The sequence below is a fragment of the Cyprinus carpio genome, chromosome B5, assembly GCF_018340385.1.
Source record: "Cyprinus carpio isolate SPL01 chromosome B5, ASM1834038v1, whole genome shotgun sequence".
NCBI lineage: Eukaryota > Metazoa > Chordata > Actinopteri > Cypriniformes > Cyprinidae > Cyprinus > Cyprinus carpio.
In genome coordinates, this window is record NC_056601.1 from 1200373 (window position 1) to 1226463 (window position 26091).

The following is a 26091-nucleotide window of genomic DNA, read 5'->3' on the forward strand; positions in this document are numbered from 1 at the left end:
AATTGAACAGAATAGAGAGTCTAAAACCGAAGGCAGCTGCTATGTTTTCCAGTCTATCAGTGACATTGTAACATCACATTTAATGATCTAAAACAAATTTGAATAGAATAGAATAGAATAGAATAGAATAGAATAGAATAGAATAGAATAGAATAGAATAGAATAGAATAGGGAGTCTAAAACCAAGGACAGCTGCTATACTGTCCTGTCTATCAGTGGCATTATAACATCACATTTAATGATGTAAAACAAATTCAAGTTAGAATAAAATAGAATAGAATAGAGTCTAAAACCAAATTTAGCTGTTTTGTTTTCCAGTCTATTAGTGGCATTATAACATCACATTTAATGTTCTGTCAAATTCAAGTAAGAATAGAATAGAATAGAATAGAATAGAATAGAATAGAATAGAATAGAATAGAAGTTTGTAAGCACACACATTCACCTGCACATTCCCACATTCATATGGATTAGAACGTTCGTATTCAGAACATTTTAAATGACCGTTCCAAACATTTTAAAACATTTTCAGGGTTTTTTGGGAGTATGGTGAGTGGCCAGAGATATTTATGGCTTCGTGCTGGCCAGTCAGGTTTTTATCTTATCAGTGAGCGTCCGGTGGCACTGTGGTGATGACTGATAAAGGTAGAGGTGACACAGAGGAAACTCTTTTATCTGCCTCTCACAGCTGATGTCCAACATTTGGCGTGTAGATCAATGGAAATGGGAAAGGGAATGAAATTTGAGATCTCGCCCCTGTGGACGGTTGCGCCTCTTTGGAGTAAGTTGTGGGGTGATGGGGTTCAGGTACTGTAGAGATGAAGCACTACAGGGAATAGTGTTGAAATAAAGTTTCAGGTTTAAATTTGTTTCCTTTGATAGTAGGTGTCAGTGAAGATTGCCTGTAAAGCATATTAAAGTCAATCCTGCAGATTGCCCATGTACACAGATTATGACAAATGTTCAAAAAGGTTAGGACGTTGAAGTACACGCTTCATTATTGCAAAAATTAGTGTAGTTTATGAGATGTAAAATAAGACCATTCTGTACTGGGTCAAAGACATATTTTTTAAAATACATTTTGAATTATATGAACGCATCAGAGTAATCACAGACACAGTTTTTCATGCATTAAATTGGCCTCAAACGCTCTCCCAGTTGTCACCGCTCTGATTACTTCATCAGACCTTCATACAAAAGCCACTCTCATTCATTCATCACAGATTTTCTGCCATTTTCAAGACCGGAGAAAAACGCGCTCAGGTTTCAAATTGAAATAATCTTGAGCTGGAGATGATTGCTTTTAAATCCCTAACTGATCTCTCCATTATTTGGAATTTCTTAGGGATATTCAAAGGACGAAATCATTATAGAAAGCGAGCACAGTGAAGCTTTACATGGTTTCAGGAGTTGAAAAGGCACAGAGAGCCCACTCACGCCACACAACAGGAACAATGACCGTCAGTTCCCATTCCGGTGAATCCTTATTCACTTCACAAAGACCTATTATAGATCATCTATGTCCTGAGCTGGTATAATTGGCACGTCCTTTCATAGGAAACCGTTTTATTCCACCTTAAGTGTGTGCAGATCAGAGGAACTAGCCGATCATGGAAGACAATGAAACAGAAGTCTGAATGTCGCCAATTGTTTAAGTAAATGGACATTAACTGGATCTCTCTTCAATTGCTATTTCAGCAGAAATATAATATTGGTTTGCTTAATGGATTCCTTTGACAAAGTGCTTCCTTTTTTACACTTTTTGACATTTTCTTTGATGCTTCTCCCTGCAGTGACATTTTCCGTATGTTAACCTGTGGAGGATTCACCTTTCCACCTCACTGCCCAGATACTGTAGAAACTGACGAATGACTGTTATACCTTCGCTTTCCCACATTATGATTTTATTGTTACTGTTGTAAAGGTGCTGTGAGTGTTATCTTGATAAGCTGAAATGGTTCTACTTACAGTATTATATATATTTAATGTGAATATGAATATTTTAATTCCTCCTTGAGGTCAAGGGGCCGTTAACAATGATTTCAATTGCTTTGTGTATGTAGATATGAAGATTGTGGAAAATCTGGTTTGCAAGACGGTGGCCATTCATCAGCTGTCCATGGAGGCAACGCATGCAGGTCGGCAATCAAGCTGACCAGTAAAATCTCCTCTAAGTGCTGCTGCCACTTTTCTGAAAGCACCGTAAGTGTTTCTGATGGCTACCTGATGCGATTTCAGCGCCAAATTCTTGCTCAGTTTAAAGCACTCGTGAAACCATTGATTCTTTTTGCTTAATAGGTGTCAAGACGACAAAAGCTATGTTGTTTTACAAGTATATGTTAAACTAATGGATTTTAAAGTCAGCAAGTGCACATTTTTCCTCCATGGAAAAATATTTATTGTGATTTTTGCATGTTTTTTAGTTCTTTTATAATAACAGTGGGTAGGATTTGGATCGAAGCTAGCCATAGTTAAGCTTAAAGGTATAGCATTTTTAATTCTCACAGATTAAGTTTTTCTACAGTCCTTTTTGTTTTGAAAATTAGCTAATATTGCATTGCCATTTCCTTTTTTAATGGGAACAATAATCGCCATTGTAGCAATGCTTTTGAGTGAGGTTATTTTTGTGGCTGTAATTTTTAACCAACATGAGATTTGCATATTGCACACATGCTTAACACACAATTTAAATTTAAGTTAATTCACTTTTTAATGAGAGTGCTTTTCGAGTGTTTTCCGCTCTCAGTAATTACACTTTTCAAAAGCGACATGCAACCTACTGCTACACTCTAACTGAATGCACTCCAAGCAGAAATATAAAACATTTTTCAATAAATAAAAGTTCACCATCACTAAAGAACATGGTCCAGGGGGAGAAGTCATATAATGTCCTAAATTAATGTTAATAATTAACATAAACCTATACTGCATCATGGATTTTCTAACATTACTTTCAGTAAGCTTTTGAATAAACTTTTGTATCATAGCTTCGAAGACTTTGGTGATGGTTTGTATGAGCAAAAGATAAATCACTTTTCCTGACATAATCATTATAGTTACACTAATTGCATTCCCTAATTTTTAATCACTGCTAATATTTTTGTCTTGATACATTTTATTGCACGGTTGGTTAGCAGTGGCCTTTTTCTGTTTGAATAAAGCATGCTTTGCTCTGGTGCGGTTTGTTTCATATACTGAAGCTTGTAAAAAGCTGATGATCTATACATAACCTGCACATAATTGTTTCAGTCTCGCTTCACAGCTAGATCATTACAAACAACCACCGGGCTCTGTCAGAGTCGTGCAAATTCTACCACAAACCAGAGTTTGATTGCTTTTTGCGCCACTGTAGCAAACTAGAACTTGACTGAAGTTTAGCAGCTTCTTTCCATTTTCCACGAAGGATGCAGAGTCTGTTTGAATTTGTTCCATCAGTCCCACAACAGAAAATGAGAAGTCATGTAAGACCTCCATGTGCATAACAAAGGTAAAGAAAAAGGCTCATGCCCCGGTATGTGGCAGAGCGGAGTTGGATTTAAAGAAGAGAGGGTTATTGTCTTTTTCTTGCACTTTACCACTCTAATGATGCACTTATGTCACCCGCTCTTCCCTTTTTCTTACACCTTACCTACTTAAGGAGGAAGTCTTGATTGGTAAGTCGATGCTATCCGCAGATTTAGGGACTTATTGTAGGCCGCTGGTGGACTGTAAAATCTCTTCCGACAGGGGACTAAAGCAGAACCATGTTCTTTTTGTTTTTCTCAAGGATTTTACCTAGTTAGCGTGATGGAGATATTTATTTTGTCTGCAACCCTTTCCATATAATTATATTATTTTTTACTTAAGCCCATTCTGTGATGTCTGTTCAATGTTCTTTAAAGGAAAAGTGCTTTCAAATTGGGGCTTTCTGTTTTTTCCTTTTACTCTCTCTTTCTTCTAACATAGAAGTAGCTGGAAGTTTATTCATGTAGGTTCTTTTCTCTCTTTTCTGATCTGTCTCTTTCATTAGCATTGGTTCATTGTTTATTTTCTCTCTTCAGTCTCTATTTCATTAGTTTCTTTTGTAAGAGTTCTTGCTTTGTTCTTCTCCTTTCTTTTCAAATTTCTCGCATGTGACAGATCTGCATGGCGTTTTTAATCTTTTCGTTTCTGTCCCAAAAAAAAAAACTTGATTCATTTCCTCTCTGTGCTCTGTAGGGACGTATGTGCCTTTTAAAGAGTACTCAAACTGCATCATGCAGGTAGCAGATTATTGATGCGGCCTTGATTTTCTTTGGAAAAATAACAACAACTTTGCTTTGTCTGCTCGCAGGTCTCACCATCACGTCCTGGGGTTGAGGGTTTAAACAAAATGGTGATCGTCCAGGACTCGATGTCCAATAAGGGCAAAGGAAATGCAGATTACGATTCGGGAAATGACACGTCCTCTCCACCGTCAAGTAAAACGGGCATCACAAAGTCAAAGGTGTCCGGAAACGGAAAGTTCTCATGTCAGGATCTGACATCTCCTGAGAAGCTTAGGCTAGGCGACGGGGACAATGCCTCAGATTCAGGCAACTCTTTAACCAGCTATGACTCTCTGGGTAAACCAGTGCTCAAAGAAAACACCCTTCACAGCTCTGTCTTCAACAAGCTCAGAGGGTGAGGCTGTCTTGAATGCATTTTACATCAACTTTACATCTGTCTGAATTCATTGTATTACAGTTTTAGTAAGAGTAAGTAAAAAGAATATATGTGACCCTGGAACACAAAACCAGTCATAAGGTAAATTTTTCGAAATTGAGATTTATACATCATCTTAAATCTGAATAAATCATCTTTCCATTGATGTGTGGTTTGTTAGGAGAACAATATTTGGCCGAGATACAACTATTTGAAAATCTGGAATCTGAGGGTGCAAAATAAATATTGAGAAAATCACCTTTAAAGTTGTCCAGATTAAGTCCTTAGCAATGCATATTACGAATCAAAAATTAAGTTTTGATATATTTACAGTAGAAAATTTACTAAATATCTTCATGGAACATGATCTTTACTTCATATCCTAATGATTTTTGGCATAAAAGAAAAATCTATAATCTTGACCCATACAATGTATTGTTGTCTGTTGCTACAAATATACCCCAGTGACTTAAGACTGCTTTTGTGCTCCAGGGTCACATACTGTATGTATCACTGTCTAAAATACCATTAAACTATGACATAAACATTAACAATATCTTTCCAGTGTAAGTGTAGAATTTTGGATGTAGGTTTCACTCTTTACATATGGCCACTGATGAGTGACTTTTCAAGCTGAAATAATATAAAATATAAAATAAAAAATCAGACCAAACATGGCTAAAAATAAATAAAAAAAACCTACTGTACAAAGCAGTGTTTTATTAGTATTATTAAAATGATAATTTTCATATTTTCCATTTTTTAGTACACTCAAAAAAAAAAGTTTTGGTCTAAATTGAAACTTAAAATTTTTAGCACTTTAGTTTTTTAGTTTAGTTTTAGGTTTTACTTCAAATAACTTGTATAATGTATAATTAATAATACAATCATAATAATTTATTAAAAAAATGATGTCCCTCTTATAACTGCAGTGAAGAAGCGGGCAGGTGCTCTGATTTGGAGAAGACACAGCCCCTGGGTGTCGTCTCTGATAGGAATCGGAGTCCGTCTTATGATAGATATCAGGATCGAGCGAGGTCCCGCAGCAGAAGCATATCATCCCAAAGCAGATACTCAGGGCGCTATTCCAGAAGCCGATCCCTGTCCTCGGGGAGGAGGTGGGTCACACAGCTGCTATTCATTATAGAAAACACAACTTGGTTTCAAACTGGTATTTTTGTATCTGACTGTATCATCTCCCTCGGCTCATTTACAGATCATATTCCCGTTCATCCAGCTATTCACTGGATTCTCGGAGAGACAGTCTGTCTAGTGCGAGCAGTCACCGCAGTTTAAATCACTCACGGAGCACACTAGAGAGGTGAATTTCAGCTAAAAGTAGAAGTGTTTTATCTAAAATGATGGTTTGGCGATGACTGCGACATTAATTAACACATACATGCTCACTTCTCTTTCATGTGTGGATGAAAAGGTTTCGAGAGCGGAAAAGAGACTGCAGTTCCTGCAAGAGTAGAAAGCACAGCAGGAGAAGACCTTGCTCTCCAATGAGGAAGAGAAGAAGAGATTCCCCCAGTCACCTGGAAGCCCGTAGAATTACAAGGTCTGTTCTTACAGAGCTACTGGTGTTACAACAAGCTAACAAGCTACTGTATGAATCGCAAATGGAAACTGCTCCGCTGATCTTTCTTTGGAGATCCGGGTTTACTGATTGTGCGGGCAAATCTTTGGAAAACTGCAGAATGGGTTTAAACTCTGCAAAATGTTTAAACTGAGCTGATAATATATTAGTAGAATTCTAACTGGAAGCTGAAAGCATCATCAAATTAGGAAACATTTTTAACAAATTAAAATGCAAGTGCAGGAATATCAGCATTCCAATTCTTTCTGCTTGCATCCTCAATAGAAACAAATTAATTATTCAAATTAATGCATATATATATATATATTATATATTATATATATATATATATATATATATATATATATATATATATATATATATATATATATATATATATATATATATATATATAAAATATATAATATATATATAAAATATATAATATATATATAGTAGTGTTTTTGGTTTAAATTTATTCCTGTGACGCAAAGCTGAATTTCATCAGTCATTGCTCCAGTCTTTAATGTCACATGATCCTTCAGAAATCATTCTGATGTGCTGATTTGCTGCTCAAGAAACTTTTCTCTTTTTTGTGATGAACATTTTGTATTTGCCAAAAAAAAAAAAAAAAAAACACTAACATGAATGGGAAAGGAATAAAAACATGACAACTTATAAAGATATACAACTATACAGCAAAGTCATGAAAAATTAGGAAAAATAACAGAAATAGAAAACTTAGAAATCTTTTTTAACTTTCATAAAAAAAGTCTTTTCTTTCACTTTTGATTAATTTTATGCATCTTTTTTTAACATATGTATTCATTTCTTCAAAAAAAAAAAAATCTAACATCTAGTTTACATACTAATTATTATTTTCCTAAAGGAGAATAATATTAGTTATTTAGACAAATCTGTTGAAGGCAGGATTTTATATCTATGTAAATTCTGAATTATTATTATTATTAACTGTGTGCACTCAAAAAAAAAAAAAAAATACCAAAAAGAATTGTCAGGTGCGTAAACAAAAATTTATTTTAGTCAGCCAGGTATAAGTTGAGAATCACACTGAGAAAATATGATCAGACCAAATAAGGTATATAAAAAAATATGTTTTATTTTCCAAATTCAAAAGTGAAAAAGTGACAAAAGTGCAAAGTGTCTTAAAACTGAACAAAGAGCAGACATTTCAGCCCATGCTTTCTTCAGTGCTCAAGAAATATGTGTCCCTGGAGCACAAAAGCAGTCATAAGTAGCACAGATATATTTGTAGCAATAGACAACAATACATTGTATGGGTCAAAATTATTGATTTTTCTTTTATGCCAATAATCATTGGGATATTAAGTAAATATCATGTCCCATGAATATATTTTTTAAACTCCCTACCGTAAATATATCAAAACTTAATTTTTGATTAGTAATATGCATTGCTAAGAACTTCATTTGAACAACTTTAAAGGTGATTTTCTCAATATTTTGATTTTTTTTTGCACCCTCAGATTCCAGATTTTCAAATAGTTGTATCTCTGCCAAATATTGTCCTCCTAACAAACCATACATCAATTAAAAAGCTTATTTATTCAGCTTTCAGATGACGTACTGTAAAACTTGACATTTTCACTTTTGCACATAGTAAATAAAATATATTTTTGATTAAAAAAAGTTTATTTTTGGTCTGATTATATATTATTAGTGTGCGGACTACTTCAGCTGCTTTGTGATTTTTATTCCCCATTCAGAATGATGTATGAACATTGTTTGTATTCTCATTCCTGCACAGTGCCAGAAAGAGGCCGATCCCCTACTACCGTCCCAGTCCCTCCGTCAGCAGCCGCTCCTCCAGCCTCTTGTCCTGGCGTCTGTTTACTCTCAGTCGCAGCCGCTCACGGAGTCGCAGGAGTAGTAGCAGTCAGTCGCAGTTTAATTTTCTTGTAGTAGATGAGGTAGAGTCTCGTCTTGTAGTTGTGTTTTGTGTAGAGGAGGTGGAGTTGGGGTCGGAGGATATGATTTAGTAGTGAGCTACAGCAGAGCCCGGCGCTAATTCACAGAAGAACCAGATGCCAGAATGCTGAGCTACAGCACAATCCCAGGACCACATCTCACTGTAACTGGAAGTGAAATGGAGCGGCGCTGAGAACATGCTGTGCTTAGACGTGGAACACCAGGCAGTGACAGGATCATCTGTTCAGTGTCAGATAAGACTGAAGCTTTCCATATTGTTGTGTACTAAACTGTGTGCTTTCATCCATCCCGCTCAAAAGGAAAACTTGTCTATCAATCACAAAGCCTGCTGTTGTAGGAAAGACCGGACCGGGAAATTCAATCTGTGAGTTCTGCTATACCTTGTTTTGCTCATAGGTGTGAGGATATTGTTAGTCGTTTATCAAAGGAAGTGCAGGGTCACTCACCAGACGCTCATAGCCTTGACCGTAAAAGCCCATGTATGAATCTATTGTATTTGTTTTATAGGAGATGTCAGAAGCGCTTGAGGAGACAGATTTATTGCTTCCATAACAGCTGCTTCTGTGTTGCCCACACCTTCGCTTTGAAAAATGTGCCATCCGAATCGGCCCCACTGGCAAACGCACACCCCATCAGCCCAAATGCCAGCTTTATTTATCTTCTGTTGAACTGGAAAACAGTTCAAATGTCATTGGCTGTGATGGAGATGGTGGACAATCAAAATGCAGCGGATGTGCTCCACTGGTGGGAACCGTTTTGTGGGTTTTTACCAAATACATAAACGTACATATTAATCTTGCAGACCTCAAGATATTTTTATCTGTAGGATTCGAGTGAACAAAAGAAAGGTACATTTTCCATGTCCTGTTGTTTCTGAGATTCAAAGCACTGCTATAATTAATTATTAGGATTATTATTATGTAAATTTCGAAATGCACAGCCCTTGAGCCGTGTTAAATTGTAAATTATTTTTAAATTATTATTTGTATTTTGTGATCATTTCTGAGTGCGAATATTTATTATTTAGATCTCTTGAATTATTTATAAGGTGAGACCTTTGATATTCACATAGAAAAACATTTTTGCTCGTATCATTTATTTTGCAACACTTATTTATGTTAGTTTTTTCTCAAAACCCCAGTTTAAACGTCCAGTCCTGCACTAATTAAATCACACACGATGATGTTTATAAATATGAATGTTTTATGAAGCATATTTATTGATTGCACATCAGTGCAACAGCAGAGAAACTATTACAGACCGGGAGAAAAATGAAGATGGCTGTCATAAGAAATCAGTCAGAGTGACTAGACCAAGGACTTTTTTCAAAGGATCAAAGATATATATTTGGTGTGCCATAACGCTTGATGAAACGGCGTGTAAAAATCATCACCTTTATCATGACAGATGATGGCAGCTTCTTTGTTTCTGTGTCATTGGAGTGCTTGTTAAATGAAGGCATGGTGATCTCTATGCACTGTACATTATTAGCTGTCTGACTGTTGTGAATTCTGACACTTGTACAGATAATAAGTTGTAGACGAAAGATGAAAAACGTGAAAGTGTATCACAAATGTTTTATGTTCCTGAATTCATCTTGTTCTCAAACCGTAAATGAGTTTAGTAAATGATTATGTAAATCCGTTGTGTAAATATGCCAACGTTTAGTGCGGCAATATTAGGCATGGGCTTTATTTATTGAGATGGAGTAGTGGTGCTGACTGTTTACAAGGCTGGCTTTCTAATTTACATAATTTGCATTCCCTCAAAAAAAAAAAAACATGCTGAAATGTTGCCATGAATCCAACCTATTTCACTGAATCTGGCTTCTGTGATTGCAAAAATTATTGCAAACACCTGTAATATGAGTTATTCATTTATTTTTGCATAGAATAAGCGGTGAATATTCAAAACAAGCAAGTCTGTGTTTTATCTCAAAGTTAAAATTCTCAATGCAGGACGCCAGGCTGGAAGATTACGTCGAGAACATTCCCCAATTTCCCCTATTCTCCAATGTATATACACTGTTGTCTATGTGCACAAGAATATCAATGTCTCCCTTGCTAAAGTAAATTAATGACTAGTTCTCTGTGGTCTGATTATGTAATGATATTCAAAGATTTCTAAATAAATTATTCATCTAATAATTTCACCCAGTGTTTTGCTTCTTTAAAACTGCACTCTCTGTATTCACACTGAAGTTGTATTCATGATTTGTTTAGAGAAAAAAGGGAGAGTGGGGTAAGATGAGTCACCCAGAGTGGATAAAATAATTGTGATATTTATGATTCGAGATTTAGAGCATTTATTGTCACGTGCACAGTGAGGAAAAACAAGTTTAGCTGTACAATTGAATTCTTTCTTTGCTGTCCACAGTGAATGCCAAGACAAGTGCAAACTATGTAAAAACACACAAAGATAATAAAAGTACAACTATGTTGCAGAAGTAGAAATATAGTCTATGTAAATATATGTAGACTATGTGTGTGCGAATGTGCAATATTAACTTATGTGCAAAACAATAGTACAGTAACCTTTAACTACATAATAATAGCAGCAGTAACATAAACAAATGTGGAAGTTGAAATTTTATGCAGTTTATATATATATATTTGTATTATTATTATTTTTTCTGTCAGAAAAGTGCTATATTTTGATCAAACAATTATCATTTGGTTTGATATTTGAAGTTACATTTAAAATGAGGCTTTTGGGTCAATGCATACTGGAAGACATCCTGAAATATAACTTGTTGCATGTTTTTCTTGCTCATCTTTCAGCTTTACTCTTCATGACATATGCAATGACTCATCTGAAGAAGGAGAAGCAGATACCGCATGCCTCTGTTGCATTTCGTCACATTTCGTGTTTAGAACATTATTAGTGTTCTTCATATGAGTGTGTGACTCCTCTCTGGCCTTGAGGAGTGAGCAGTTTTCTATAATGAAGTGCATGAGTCATTTGGGGGAGGGTGAGATTGGACCAGTCGCTGTCCGGTGGAGCCAGTCACAGCCTGGGGTCTAAACTTGGAAAGGGAGGGTCTTCAGTCAGCTGTCGTGTGCCGCCGAGCACTTTCTGGACTTTGTTGACCGGTAAATCACATATAAACCAGTGGAAAGAGCTTACATCGTCAGTAAACTTCTAGAACTCGTACATGAGCGCAGTATTACGGTAAACTTTGGTGCGTAATTACGCGCCTGGAGACTTTTTCAAACTACGCTCTTTTTGATAATTGATTAATTTCGGACTTCTGACAGGAACGCGAGGTTTTGAACAAGAAAAGTTCTCTAAAGTCACTTTTTTCCCAGTTTCACCATGGCAGAAGGGGATTACTACACTATGGGCACACGGCAGAGGATTCCAAGGGATCCGTTTGGTGAACAGTCGCTCGCATCTCGATTTATGGACGATGACTTTGGATTGCCACCTTTTCATGACGAGTTATCTATGGACTGGCCCGGCTGGGCACGACCTCGACTGAGCACCCGCCTTGACGCGCCGTGGACGGGCCAGTTGCGCACAGGCTTCCCGCGGGGCTTCAGCGCCAGATACAGCGAGGGTCCGCGCCGATCCAGCGCTCCCCTGACCAACCCAGACGAGCCGTGGAAAGTGTGCGTGAACGTGCACAGCTTCAGACCTGAGGAGCTTAATGTCAAAACTAAAGACGGTTTTGTAGAGGTGTCAGGTGAGAAAACACATCTGAACTTTGAGAAGGATGGGTAATTGCTAACATATGTGACCCTGGACCACAAAAGCAGTCTTAAGTCACTGGTGTATATTTGAAGCAATAGCCAAAATTACATTGTATGGGTCAAAATTATTCATTTTTCTCTTATGCCAAAAATCATTACGGTGTATTGTAAAGATCATGTTCCATGAAGATATTTTGTAAATTTCCTACTGTAAACCCTCAGATTCCAGATTTTCAAATAGATGTATCTTGGCCAAATATTGTCCTGTCCTAACAAACCATACATCAGTGAAAAGCCATTTAATGGAAATGGAAAGGATAAGATGTGTCAGTTTGACCCTTGTGACTATTTTGTGGTCCAGGGTCACATATTTTACATCCTATAATAATAAATAATGGAATAACATGGAATGTTATATACAATACAACCAAAAAACTGATTATGACATGATATGAAATGTTTATTGCCACGTTTATTTATAAACAAAAAAAAAAAATTGCCCACAAGTATTTATTTATTTATTTGCATTAAGCATAAAAACTCCTTTAGTATGTTTTTTTATTTTTCTATGTTCTCTTTGTTTTTTTTTTTTTTTTTTTTTGTTTTTTTGTTTTTTATTTATTTATTTGCAAAGTACACAACTCTTTTAGTATGGGTTTTATTTTTGTAATTTAGAAAAGTATTCACTTATTTATTTGTTTGTTTGTTTGCACAGAGCACACAACTCCTTCAGTATGAGTTTTACTTTTCTGATTAGTTTTTCTAATTTAATACAAATTATCACTTTAAATGATATCATCAACACAACAATTAAAATAAAAAATGAAATTTTATTTTACTTTATTTTATATGCAACTTTTCTTTCACTTCCCCCAAACATTAATTAAATATAAAAAGTAAAAGAAAATCCCACCAGGTTTTCAAAAATGCTTCATATTCTTATTCCATACATCACTGTAGCTGTGTCTCTGGGCTGTGGTTTGAGAATGGAAGGCCTTTGGCATGACTTGCACATTACCAGCAAATCTCTTGTAATCAGCCACCTGCTGAGATCCCTTGAGGATCGCTCACATAAACACACTGAATTAGACCTTAAATAGAGAGTCCCACACTGCACGCCTTCCCTTGCTTTCTTCTCTTTAATGACTAAAGTTCTTTAGTAAAACTTATAAAGCGGAAAGAGCAAAGGGCAGTTGCTGTCTGCTCCAGAAATACTTTATATTAGTTGACTGTGACGGCAGGACAGAAGTTCAGAGTTCAGGAGAGAGCAAAGGCCTGGTGCGCTGGGATTTTTAGAAACACTGTGCTTGTATGCCAGCTGGGTCACTCAGTCACAGTGTGAGGAGGACTCAACGTCACACAACCTCTTTCTAAAAGTGTCACACACAGATATCAAAGTGAACTACCCTACGCTCTGTTTTACAGACGGCCTTTTCACAGACCTCAGATTCTGGTGACCAGTTTTGGAACACCTTGAAAATCGGCAAAACATTAAGTTTAACTTTGTCCTGAAGAAAAGCATTGTCAAACATATGCCACAGACATGTCTAAATATGTTTTTACCTCACAACTGAGTTTTACTCTCACAGCTGGGAGTTTACATCCCATAATTCAGACTTTTTTTTTCAAAATTGTGATTGCAAATTATAAACCAGCAATTCTGAGTTTTTTTTTTTTCCTAATTGATACATAGTTTACATCTTGCAATTCTGACTTTTTTCTTCCAAATTCTGAGGTTACTTCTCACAACTGTGAAAAAAGTCACAACTGTTAGATGTCAAAACAGAATTCGGAGGGGGGAAAAAACTCAGAATTGCGACAAATCACAATTACAAGTTTCTAACTTGCAGTTCTAAAATATAAACTAGCAATTATGAGGAAAAAAGTCGGAATTGTGAGATATACTCTAAAATTCAGAGAAAGAAGCCAGAATTGTAAAATGTAAGCTAGTATTCCAAAACAAAGTCACAATTGTGAGATGTACCTGTATATAAGAATTGTGAGTAAAAAAGTCAGAATTGCAAGATATAAACTCAAAATGTTGTGAAAGAATTAAAAATTGTGAGATGTAAACATTTATGAGGAAAAAAGTCAGAATTGTGACATATAAACTCGCAATGACGAGTTTATAACTTGCAATTGTGAGATGTAAACTTGCAATTATGAGAAAAAAATCAAAACTGCGAGATATAGAAATCCAAGAAAAAGTCACAACTGTGAAATGTAAACTCAGAATTATGAGGAAAAAAGTCTGAAAGTGATCAAAAGTCTTGTGACTTGTGATAACATGCAATTCTAAGATATAAAAAAAAATGTGGCAGAAAAAAGCTTCCATATATATATACAGTGTATATATATATATATATATATATAATATATATTATATATATATATATATATATATATATATATATATATATATATATATATATATATATATATATATATATATATTCATTTATTTACATTGAGAAATGTTGCTCTCAAAATGTCCTTTCATTCATACGCATGTTAAACTGTCAGCTAAAATTATATTAGCTGCAGAGTATGAGCATATTGACAGGAGGGCAATCAATCAAATGTGTTTGTGCTCATAGTGTTCTCTAAAGAGCCAGTTACTGTAGATAAGTAGGCCGCGGCGAGACACAGTGTGGCATGACTGGCATTTAGTGACCAACAGCTGCAGAGAATGAAGCCAAGAGGCTTTTAAACAGGCCGTCTCGATTTGAAGTAGCACAAAGTATACTGTTGCCTTCAAAATGACTGTAAAACGGGAAGGGACTTCAACAATAATAAAGCTTTATATGGACAGAAAGTCTTAGTTCGAGTCTAATTTAATGTCAGTGTGGTAAAGGTTACACTTCTGTGCCGAACATTATAGCTTTTCATGAGCAACCAGTGCTGGGATCGACTTCAAGATACCTGTCTGTATTGATGTAATTTAAAGCAAAATTTAAAAAAAGCAATCCTCTAAACCTCTTATTTAAAAGCTGATAACTGCAGAATGTCAGAAGTGTTGTATGGTCATATTGATTAACATCTGCCTTCATGTCTTTTCACCAGGGAAGCATGAGGAAATGCAAGACGAGGGCGGAATCGTTACCAAAAACTTCACAAAGAAAATTCAGTAAGTATCATGATTGTATCAAAAGTTTCCGGAGGCTTCCGATTCGGAACCTTCTAGAATGATGAAGCAACTTCCCGAGGAACGTCACTCGGAGTTATTAAAGCTACACAAAGCATCCCCACTCCTCCAGCCTCCCCACTCCTTCTGCCTTCCTCCTCTCTTCTTTTTTCTTGTTTTTATGGAAAAGAATCAAAGTTAGGAGATAATATAGGTTAGGGGATAATATTGTTAGGGTAAGACTATCATATCATGTGGCTCTGATGTCTGCAGTAATTAAGCGACATAGCGATTTGATTTTTTTTTCTTTTTTCTTTTTTTGTCACCATGCTGTTTCTCTGTCAGAGACCAAGAAAGAGATTCTAAGATAGAAAAAGAATTCAATTAACGAACAAATGCAGCACTATTTCAGTATTCTAACACAAGAGATATACACTATCATTCAAAAGTTTGGGGTACAGAAAGTTTTTTTTTTTTATTATTATTATTTAAGAGTAACGTGGATGCATTAAATTGATCAAAAGTTACAGTAAAGATATTTCTTTAAAAATGTTTATCTCTGTATTTCTGTTTACAAAGAATCTTAAATATATCACGGTTTCACAAAAATATTAAGCAGCATTGATAATAATAACAAAAGGGAGCAGCATAATATAATATGATATATTATAATATTGGTGATAATAAGAATCTTGAGCAGCAAATCAGCATATTAGAATGATTTCTGAAGATCATGTGACACTGAAGACTGGAGTAATGATGCTGAAATACTGCTTTGCATCACAGAAATAAATTATATTTTAAAACATATTTGAACTTACTGAACCCAAACTTACTAATGTAGGTCCTTCTTCTACTTTCAGTCTAAACTGCGTATTTGATCTGATGTTTACAGAACATGTTAGAGACTTTCCGACAGTGTTGAACATTAGCATTCTGCTGAGCTAAGAACACAGGACTCTCATTGAAGATATAGTTACGCATAAGTATTGGGTAGAATAATACATTTCTTAATTAAATTGATCGTTTTTACTGATAGCTTTCAGTACTGAATGAAATCACAGTCTTTGTGTCGGAGTCACAGCGCAGGACGGCTGCAGCATTGCTGTGCTGAATGGCCACTGAAGCTACATGATAAGGTTTATATAAACTCCACAGAAGCTTGGCAACAAGCATGGAACCTTCCAGCCTTATTTGGTGTTGATGACAGACAAAGCTCAGAGTCTCTCTGTCTCTCTCTCTTTGTCTCTGTATCTCTGTAACTCTCTCTCTAAAGGCAGAGATTAAAAAACAACAATGAAACATGACAGTGGCTCTGTTCTAAACCCTAGTGAGCTCTAACTAGGCACCATAGGTGTAAAACCCTGATCCAAACAGCATAAGACCAAAATTACTGTAAGTAGTATTTAATGTAGTTTTGCATGAAGTACCATTTAAAATATTTTGGAGTAGTACGATTTAAAAAAAAAATAATAATAATACTTTTATTCAGTAAGGGCACATTAAATTGATCAAAAGTTTCAGTAAAGGCATAGTTTTACAAAAGATTTCTATTTCAAATAAGTGCTGTTTTTCTAAACTTTCTATTTATCAAAAAATTCTGAGGAAAAATGTATCGTGGTTTGCTCAAAAATATTAAGCAGCACATGGAGTAATGATGCTGAAAAATGAGCTTTACCATCACTGGAATAAATGACATTAAAAAAATAAATAAATACAAATAAAATTTATTGTATATAATAAATAATAATTTGTAATAACATTTCACAATATTACTGTTTACTGTATTTTTGATTAAATCAATTCATCCTTGTTGCACATAAAAGACTTTTCACTTACATTAAAAAATCTTACAGACTCCAAACTTTTGAACGGCGGTATTCAGTGAACACTTTTTTTCCAGCCCCCCAATTTTTTGACAATGATAATATATTAAACATGCTTAATTATTCATGTGAGGAAAAAAATTAAAAAGGATCAGGTTTTGTGTGTTTTGTATATTTTTATGCTTGTTAGAGTAAAGCATCTCATCATTAGTTAAAGTCAAACTCTATAAATAATTGCGAGTGAGGGTTTCTTTTTTCTCTATGTGTGGAGTTTCTGACTATGAAAAGCATTGCAAGGAAGGTTTAGATGTTGACTTTTGCAGTGCATTTAGTAATGTATTGCTGACCATGGAAATGCATTTATTTCCATACACTGCATTAAGAACAATTATTTTATCTAGCATTACCCAAACACAGCATTCGCCTCTCAAATCTCTAAAGCGGACCTAAAAGTTCCCCCACTTCTAGACTTTTGCAGCAGAAGATCAGCAGGAAGTGACTTTGTATGATATCACCATCCATTCATGTTCAAAACAAGTTCCACCCTTTCTCTGTAGAGCAGATATGAATTTATGGCAATCCAGGCTTAAAGGCATCACAATTCAAGCAGACAGTAAGAACTCCTCTCATTAAAAACGCTGCAGTCAGTCTGCCTGCCGGATGATTAGACAAGTGTGTAGATGGAAATTTCTGGTGATAAACTTTGCATCAGGAGGCGATTTGTAATAATTGGCAGCAGACTCTATTTCTGAGCCCAGCACCTGGAGGGAGCAGGACTCGCTCACTTTCTCTCTCTCTTTCTCTCATTGCAAGTGATGGCAGGCAGAACATTTAAATGAAAACCACGAAATGCATTGGGAATTATCTTCTAGCCACAAGCTGCCACACAGAAAATGAAGTTTGTTGGAAATTAAACCAAAATGAGAATATACTGAGAACACATTGGGGATAGTTTGAGCAATTTGCACAATTCTGGGTTAATATCAACTCTTGACTTGAGTTAAAACTCAAATAGTCTTGGTTATGTTTTGTTATGTTCAGGCAATACTGTGTAGTTGTTAATATTTAACTAAGCTTTGTCAGATTGTAATTTTTAAAGCTTCATCTGCAGAGTACAATCCAAAAGAGCTTTTTAATGTGAAACATTATGGTATGCATTTACAGTAGATATGTGACCATGGAACACAAAACCAGTCATAATGGTCATTTTTTTGAGATTGAGATTCATACATCATCTAAAAGCTGAATAAGCTTTCCATTGATGTATGGTGTGTTAGGAGGACAATATTTGGTTGAGAGACAACTATTTGAAAATCTGGAATCTGAGGGTGCAAAAAAATCAAAATATTGAGAAAATTGCCTTTAAAGTTGTCCAAATTAAGTTCTTAGCCATGCATATTACTAATCAAAAATTACGTTTTAATATATTTACGGTAGGAAATTTACAAAATATATTCATGGAATATCTATATCCTAATGATTTTTGGCATAAAAGAAAAATAAATATAATTTTGACCCATACAATGTATTTGTTGGCTATTGCTACAAATATACCCCAGCGACTTAAGACTGCTTTTGTGGTCATATTAGCTTTCAGTACAGTGCCAATTTATAATGGCCTAAACCAGAATCTGGTTCAGTCTGTATCAAAGAGATGTATCTTCATTGCACAAAGGTTCTTTAGAATATTTAAGGTTCTTCACCCTAAGTAAAAAAGGGTTCTTTTAAGAACTGCTTACTGAAAGGTTCTCTGAGGAACCCAAAATTGTTCTTTTATGGCATTGCTGTGAAAAACCCCTTCTGGAATCGTTCTACTCTTTCTTCTTTCACAGAATCCCATCCGATGTGGACCCTCTCACTGTGTTCGCCTCTCTGTCTCCAGAAGGGGTTCTCATCATTGAAGCCCGGCAAACCCCTCCGTACTACCTCTACAGCAACGAAATGCCCGCAGAACCCATGGAAGAACCCGAGGCCAGACCTCAGGAGCCCAGCATGGCTTCAGCCGAAGTCTATGCAGCCAGGGAGTGAACGCGAGCTTACATGCCCTTGGTATTTGTTCCAAGCCAGTGCCAAAATCTAGTTTTATCAGTTTCATAAATTTACTTAAATCAAAAGTCCTTAATCTGCTAGTGAGTAGTCCATAAATCAAATGTTACTCTACATGGTACATGGTTGGATCAAATACCAGAAGCTTTCAGTTACTACGTCAGTGAAGAAAAATGAACGTGATAGAGCTACCAGTCGAGTAATAAGAGAAAGGTTCGAAATGAGATGAGGCCAGACGAATTTCTGTAATAAAGAGTGTACGGCCATAAACGCAAGTACATAAATGCAAATGCATGGTTAAACAATATAATGGCAAGTCTTGCCCCTCAAGGGGGCGATAAAGCTTCCTTCAAATGTCAGTAATTTAAAGGGATAGTTCACCCAAAAATTAACTCATCATTTACTCGTCCACGTTGTTCCAAACATGAATGACTTTATTTCCTCTATGGAACACAAAAAATGTTTTGTCCATACTATAAGTGTCAACATGATCCAATGTTATTTTAAACCTCTTTGAGTTTCACTGTATGAACAACAAAAAAAGCGTCCTTCAAACATTTTAAAATATATTCTTGTGTTCCGTAGAAGAAGCTCATACAGGTTTGCAACAACAAGAGATTTAAATAACATTTGACTCATTTTCTAGCTTGAGTTCTAAGTTAAGATTCTCCTTAAACTGTTGCTTTGTCATTTTTTAATCAAATAGAGGACAACACTGGGAATGCAATGCATGCTTGTATTGCAGCATAAATTACTTTGAGAGAAGCTTGCGTAGCTACAGTTTGTGTTCACATACTTGTGCAGAGTATGTTTTGGACTTTCTGTCCCTCATGTAAACCCAAACTTGTTTTGGCCTCTTGAGTTCATATGGAAGTGCTCATCTGAGTATTTGTCATGTTGGGTTATTTATACGGTGTTCTCAGAGAACTGGGAGTTAGTGCTGGAGCTCTTTCTCAAAGGCTGTATTGTCTCTTCTTCTTTTCTTATGTTTGTGTGTTTTTTTTCTTCTTCTTCCTTTTGTGTAGAGATGTATGCTATGCATTTTTATAATAAATTACATTTATGAAAGCAAGCCTTTTATTTATTACTCCTCTCTGCAAATCTGTAAAGTTAATAAATGAGCTGCATTACGGATGTTATTTCTCCTACAGCTTTACACCTGTTTGCTTATCCCACGTATATAACCTCCTTATGCTGTCGAGTAATAAATCAAGCATCACGCTTTCCCTGGTTTCTCTCTGTCTCACAATCCTCTGTCCTCTATCACATCTGGGTGTTCGCTTGGCAGATTGGCTGTGTGCTTATGGAAGCGACTCCATGGGAGTTGTCTTTGCACGGTGGCTGTAATTGGGTGACAGATTAGTGTGGAGATTATTCTGAACGCTTTGGCTCGCTTTCAATCTCCTCGACGAGGATGTGGAGAGAAAATATTGAAGAAGACGGTACTCCACTGCTGATTAACTGATGTTTTTGCCCATTGGATTTTTCTCCTCAAATCGATCTGTGCTCACGCGTTGTATAATTTTCAGGGTTTGAGGTTAATGAATCACAAATATAACCAGCCGAGTTAGATGAGAATTACACAATATTTACTAGAACTCGAGGGATGTAATGTGCAACCATATTCACTGCATTAAAAAAAAATCATATAAAATGATCTGCAAGCACAAGAAGTCAACTAGGTGCCACAATGACAATCTACGTCTGTCACCTTTAGTTAGAAACATTTCTCAGCTTCTGCTGATTAATCACTCGTGTTATTGAAAGCACAACAAGAAGCTTCACACAATCTTGCTCAGGTCTTTATTAGTGCTAAGATGCATGTTACAGTAAATTCGAAGGCTAAGGAAAGAGCTGGGATGTTGATGTAGCCTACATTTTGTCTACATCCATCTCCTTTTGGAGCACCTGCTGAGGGGTGAACACCTCTTGGGTTTGCCCGAAGGTTGATTGCTCATCTTCTGTCACAGCAGGGTCTGTATATCCCTCTTCACCCTCCAGTTCTCGAGGCTGCGTGACCTCTGCCTGCTCTTCTTGCTCGGAGGTGATGGTGTCTGGAGTCTCTGGAGCCTGAGGCTTGTCTGCGGACTCCTCTCCATCTCGCTCGGTGCCCTCAGTTGCCTCTTGAAAAGCAGCTTCTTTGTCCTCCTCTCTGGGATCACCGACCCCCTCTCTTCCAGACTCAGTGGTAACCGCCGCAGCTTCTGAGTTTGACTGGGGTTTTGGGTCTCTAGATGGATCTACATCAGATACAGTCTGCTGGTCTGGTTCGGTAACCTGTCCACCTTCAGGATGCTCAGTTGAGACAGAGGGTTCAGGAGTTTCTCCTTCAAATGATTCTGCTTTGGCCTTGGCTTCAACGCCGGTTTGAGGCTCATCTTGTTGTTTTCCTCCAACGGTTTCCTCCACCTGTGACAAACGCAAAACAGTCTTTAAATGAAGTCAAGAGCTTAAATGCCACATCAAGATCCTAAAATGCCAGGGTCAGTGTACACAAAAATGATTAATTTTCTGGGTTGTGAAGAAAGGCCATATGTCCCCTGCGGGGAAATAAGCTTGCATTTAATCTCTTTGTTGGTTATTAGAACAATGATGAGCCTGGTAATTGGAATTGCTGGGTGATTAATTTATGAACTCACTTTAAATTTGGCATTTGACGTTTACGGGGCATTGTAGAATCGTATACCTCTAATTATTTATTGAAATCCTTTTTGCTTTAATTAAAAAAAAACATCTTGTTTTGAATGCCTTAATAAATTGGCTGAAAAATGCATGCAACGGGTAAACAATATCTGGCATTTCTAAAGCAAGAGAAGTTCATTCGAGTGGCCACATCCTATGCAATAATATAACACAACAAAATAATTGAAATAATAGGTTTTGAGAAGTCATTTTCTTCCATGCCTGTATTGCACTCTAGTTTCCCCTGCAAACTTAAATTGCTGTCAGCCTTTTGCCAATAGACTGGCTAATATTTCAGCTTCTGGGAGACAGTTACTCTACCTGCGGTGTCTAGCTTTTATACAAAACCAATTATGCACCTGTGGAAGGATGGGTAGTGTTTACCCGTTGGATTTACTAAGAAAAGTTTTCAATAATGATAATAATGGTGCCATTTCACAATGAATGACAGAAAGCACCACTTAAATATAATGGTGATATATTATAAACAAGTGCAATGCATGCCACCCAGAACACTCAGTGCCTAATTTTGAGCTTCAGTGAGTGAAAATGTTCAGACTGTATGATTACAGATTAAACAGCTGTCAGAACTAATCAATACCTGGATGGGGATATTGACATCAGCGGGGAGGGGGATGCTGGGTGATGTTGCTTCCACTGTAAGAGTCCCATCAGCGGACAGAAAGGACTGGAGACTTTCAGCTTCAACACCACCTGGAAGTCTTAGGCAGCGGTGAGAAAAAAAAAATCTGTTAATTTGTTTTTATTGATCAGCAGCTTTGTGAAAATTTCACACACTGTGCTAAAACAGAATAAAATAGACCTTTAGTCCACCATTCAAAGGATTAAAAAAAAAAAAAAAGATTACTTTTATTCAGTAAGAACACATTAAATTAATCAAATTTCAAATAACTTCTGCTTTTTAACATCATTTTTATGCATCAAAGAATTCTGAATTGTTTTTTTCCGAAAATATCAAGCAGCACAACTGTTTTAATTATTTTACAACATTGATAATAATAACATATTTTTCTTGAGCCGCAAATCAGCATATTAGAATGATTTCTGAAGATCATGTGACACTGAAGACTGGAGTCATGATGCTGAAAATTCAGCTTTCCCATCACATCCATGAATTACATTTGAACAGTTATTTAACAACGTAATAATATTTCACAATATCACTGTTTTTACTGTATTTTTGACGTACGTTTGAATGTGCTTGTTAACACTTACATGTATTTTCTTGTGAAACATCTAGCAATGTAGCCATGCTCATCTTCTCTTTCCTCATGCTTTCCTACAGATCAAAGTTGTAAACACAAAACTGAGAGATTAATAACTTTAGCTCAAAGAAGAGCATTTGTGATTTTTTTTAAAATATTAAAAATGGAACTTTCAAAAAATAAATAAATAGTGTCATTTGGTAGCTGACATTAAATACAAAAATATATATGAAGAGTTCAGATGCAAAAGCTTCTAAGTGCCATTTGAAATTTTCTTCTAAAATGAGCATTTTTATCAGGCTCCTATATTTATGTTCAGTTCTTTGACTTTAATTGCACAGAAAAGGACCTGTACATTGCCATTAGAGTAAAATCACTGAAACTAAACATAGGAGCCTGATAAAAAGTGCTCAATTTAGATTAAAATTTCAGACGGCACTTAGAGCCTTTTGCATCTGTATATATATGTATATATATATATATATTTGACCCTGTGACACAAAATCAGTCTTAAGTAGCACAGGTATATTTTTAGCATTGTATGGGTCAAAATTATAGATTTTTCTTTTATGCCAAAAATCATTACAATATTAAGTAAAGATTATGTACTTTGTATTTTTCTAAAAATTTTATTTTCTTTTATGTTTTAAATCTTAATTTTAGATTATTAACATGCAATGCTAAGAACTTCATCTGGACAACTTTAAAGGGGATTTCCTCAATATTAGAATTTGTTTTTGTTCCCTCAGATTCCAGATTTTCAAATAGTTATATCTCAGCCAAATACTGTCCTAATGATAAGAAATTCATCTATGGAAAGCTTATTTATTCAGCTACCAGATGATGTATAAATCTCAGTTTCGAAAAATGACCCTTATGACTGGTTTTGTGGTCCAGGGTCTCATTTATTAAGATACATGATTGTGTATAAATCTCAGTTTCGAAAAATGACCCTTATGACTGGTTTTGTGTATATATATATATATATATATATATATATATATATACACACAGTATATATCTTTATAGTAGTCTTTGTCACCCATACCTGCAACTACTAAAAGTCCATCCTGTATTTTGACAGTGATCTCCGAGGGAGCGAAGTGATTGACATCCAAGCTAATTTTCCACTTGCACATCTCACCAACCACTTCTGACACCCCTCCACTCATCTCCCTCCGCAGCTTAGACATGCGCAGTCCTGGGGCTGGAGCAAAGGGAGTGAACATGGATGTGCGCAGGTACCCAGGCCAAGACGACGTCCCCAGCCTTCTGAAGATGCCTTCCATCCAGCTGAGGTCTTGAGGGTCCAATAACGGAGGCAGGCCGTAATGTTGGTTAAAGATTACGCTGGGCCATCTGTAGCTCAGGGGATTCCAAGATACATCATGACAATATTGAGGCTTGGATTGCGACTTGATAGCATCCGCCATAGTGAGAAAATCGAAGCGTGAAAGGAAGAAAAAGATTTGGAAGGGCCAGCCACAGTACAACTAAAGAAGCACTAGCTGTACGGGAAACGAGACAACTGCGCAATAAAAGCAACCCCAAATGTGAGCGGCAGACATCGTAGACGCTGTTTATAAAGCGTCCTTGTGTTTTAACACTTACTAAGCACTAACCATGACGTTTCCAGAGGAGAATGTAGGAACAAAGTGATGGCTAGGTTCAATCTGCTGCTGGAAGGGTGGAGGGACTCTATGGGAGATGCTAATTAAGTATATTTATAGATCTAAAAGGAAAGCAACAAATAGCTATTTGATGAGAACGAACAGCCTGAGTGAAGTCCTGCATAGCCTTTGACAGGCAAAGAGCTTTTTATTGAACTGATCGTTAATGGTGATGTAGAAAGTGTTGAGGTGTCTATATAGAGGTTGTGAAGGCGTCTAAGTGCTTGTTAACTTTATTTCCTGGAATCTGAATGAAAGAGTGCACAGGGGACTTTCTTTAATGGGCCCAGTGCAGCCAACTCACCGTTATTAATTTCAGCTGCTGCACAATTATGTTTGCTCAACACTTTATTGTTGTGTTCAGGTTCTATTAAATATGCTGTATTTCGGGAGTCTGTACCTGGTGTGCAATATGATTAAAAATGTATATCATCGAATATTATTTCACTAAGTGTTACTATAAAGATGCTTGTTATTTTAAACGTACAATATCTGATGCACAACTGTGCTATCCAGCATGGCTTCAAATACCGTGGGCTGGACAGGTTCAGGCTGGTTTTTTAATCATCTTGTAACCTCTGGAGACCAAGCGGCCAACATTAGGCTGAGTTTGCACTGCGAGACTTTATGTTGAAGACTGCTGCTGCTTTTATATGCCTGAATATATCTGAACTGCTGTTAAAATGTTTGAGGTTGGTAAGATTTTATTAATATTAAAGGCTGCATATATTTGATTAAATACAGTAAAAACTGTTATATTGTGAAATATTATTACAATTTAAAATAACAATTTTCTATTGCAATATATTTTAAAATGTCATTTGTTCTTGTGATGATGAAGTTGAATTTTTTCAGCATCATTACCATCATTACCATCACCAGTCTTCAGTGTTACATGATCCTTCAGAAAATATATATATTTATTTATTTAATGTGGTTGATGGTTGAATATAATATTTGAGTTCATATTCAAGGAGGAAAAAAAAACAAAGGTTTTATTCAGAGGCCCAAACTAAGCAAAAATATGCAATTTGGTGCAGTTGCTGATCTTGATATGGCCATTTAAAGTAAGATGAAATTCTGATATTTTGTAATATAAATCAATAAGATCTTTATTACAGAATAGCAGACTACTTACAGAAATGCATATAAATATCAGTTGTTACTCTATATACAATATTTAATATTTAAATGCTTAGCCTTATGATCAAATATCTGTAGTAGTTTTGTGTGTGTGTGTGTGTGTGTGGAGGGCAAAACATATAATACATTGTAATACAATGATGATTAAAACATCAAAAGCCTGATGCATAATGTTTGATGTTCACATTTTAACATGATTTTTCTAAATTCTGAATGTTCTCAGAATGTTCAAAAAAATATTTTTAATTTTTTATTGCGTATGTGAACATTAGAGAAAAAAATTAAGAGAACATTTAATTTTATCATTTGGAGAATGTTTTCTAAAGCAACGTCCAACAAAAATGTTTCACAAAAAAACATGTATAAATGAAGTCTTTGAGCTAACATTCTGAGAATGTTATTAAATACCAGTTGACTTTATAACAGAATAAATGTTCTACTAACATTTCTGAAATAATGTGTGTTTATAAGTT

At 35.8% G+C, this 26091-nt stretch overlaps 3 protein-coding genes and 1 long non-coding RNA gene across 4 annotated transcripts in view; 3 read left to right on the top strand and 1 right to left on the bottom strand.

Moving 5' to 3' along the window:
- LOC109090758 (serine/arginine repetitive matrix protein 4) overlaps window positions 1-8224 on the top strand; it is a 50600-nt gene extending 42376 nt beyond the window's left edge. The window contains exons 8-14 of the mRNA XM_042723377.1: window positions 2064-2202; window positions 4313-4641; window positions 5595-5780; window positions 5879-5983; window positions 6095-6223; window positions 8028-8178; window positions 8210-8224. Of these exons, the coding sequence (XP_042579311.1) occupies window positions 2064-2202; window positions 4313-4641; window positions 5595-5780; window positions 5879-5983; window positions 6095-6223; window positions 8028-8178; window positions 8210-8224 (1054 nt within the window). The remainder of the gene's footprint in view (window positions 1-2063; window positions 2203-4312; window positions 4642-5594; window positions 5781-5878; window positions 5984-6094; window positions 6224-8027; window positions 8179-8209) is intronic.
- A 26-nt stretch (window positions 8225-8250) lies between these two features.
- On the top strand, window positions 8251-10361 carry LOC122137412. The gene is made up of 2 exons (XR_006154813.1): window positions 8251-8573; window positions 8717-10361. It is a non-coding gene; the product is annotated as an uncharacterized LOC122137412 (long non-coding RNA).
- Window positions 10362-11243: 882 nt separating this feature from the next.
- Window positions 11244-19969, top strand: LOC109090760 (heat shock protein b8). Its single transcript, XM_019104600.2, has 3 exons — window positions 11244-11894; window positions 14965-15028; window positions 18684-19969. Exons 1-3 carry the CDS (start codon window positions 11525-11527, stop codon window positions 18877-18879), a joined length of 630 nt encoding a protein of 209 aa, XP_018960145.1. The 5' UTR covers window positions 11244-11524; the 3' UTR covers window positions 18880-19969.
- A 714-nt stretch (window positions 19970-20683) lies between these two features.
- On the bottom strand, window positions 20684-24630 carry LOC109090761 (heat shock protein 67B1-like). Its single transcript, XM_042723523.1, has 4 exons — window positions 23854-24630; window positions 22816-22879; window positions 22181-22301; window positions 20684-21306 (listed from the first exon to the last, which is right to left on the bottom strand). Exons 1-4 carry the CDS (start codon window positions 24236-24238, stop codon window positions 20770-20772), a joined length of 1107 nt encoding a protein of 368 aa, XP_042579457.1. The 5' UTR covers window positions 24239-24630; the 3' UTR covers window positions 20684-20769.
- Window positions 24631-26091: the final 1461 nt, after the last annotated feature.

What these genes read in the sequence shown, in the direction of transcription:
- LOC109090760 (XM_019104600.2), top strand. Translation starts at nt 11,525, where the DNA reads ATGGCAGAAGGGGATTACTACACTATGGGCACACGGCAGAGGATTCCA. An exon ending in CGGTTTTGTAGAGGTGTCAG is followed by an intron (nt 11,895 to 14,964) that starts GTGAGAAAACAC and finishes TCTTTTCACCAG; the next exon opens with GGAAGCATGAGGAAATGCAA. An exon ending in AACTTCACAAAGAAAATTCA is followed by an intron (nt 15,029 to 18,683) that starts GTAAGTATCATG and finishes CTTCTTTCACAG; the next exon opens with AATCCCATCCGATGTGGACC.
- LOC109090761 (XM_042723523.1), bottom strand. Translation starts at nt 24,238, where the DNA reads ATGGCGGATGCTATCAAGTCGCAATCCAAGCCTCAATATTGTCATGAT. An exon ending in TGTTTCACAAGAAAATACAT is followed by an intron (nt 22,302 to 22,815) that starts GTAAGTGTTAAC and finishes CCGCTGCCTAAG; the next exon opens with ACTTCCAGGTGGTGTTGAAG. An exon ending in ATGTCAATATCCCCATCCAG is followed by an intron (nt 21,307 to 22,180) that starts GTATTGATTAGT and finishes CGTTTGTCACAG; the next exon opens with GTGGAGGAAACCGTTGGAGG.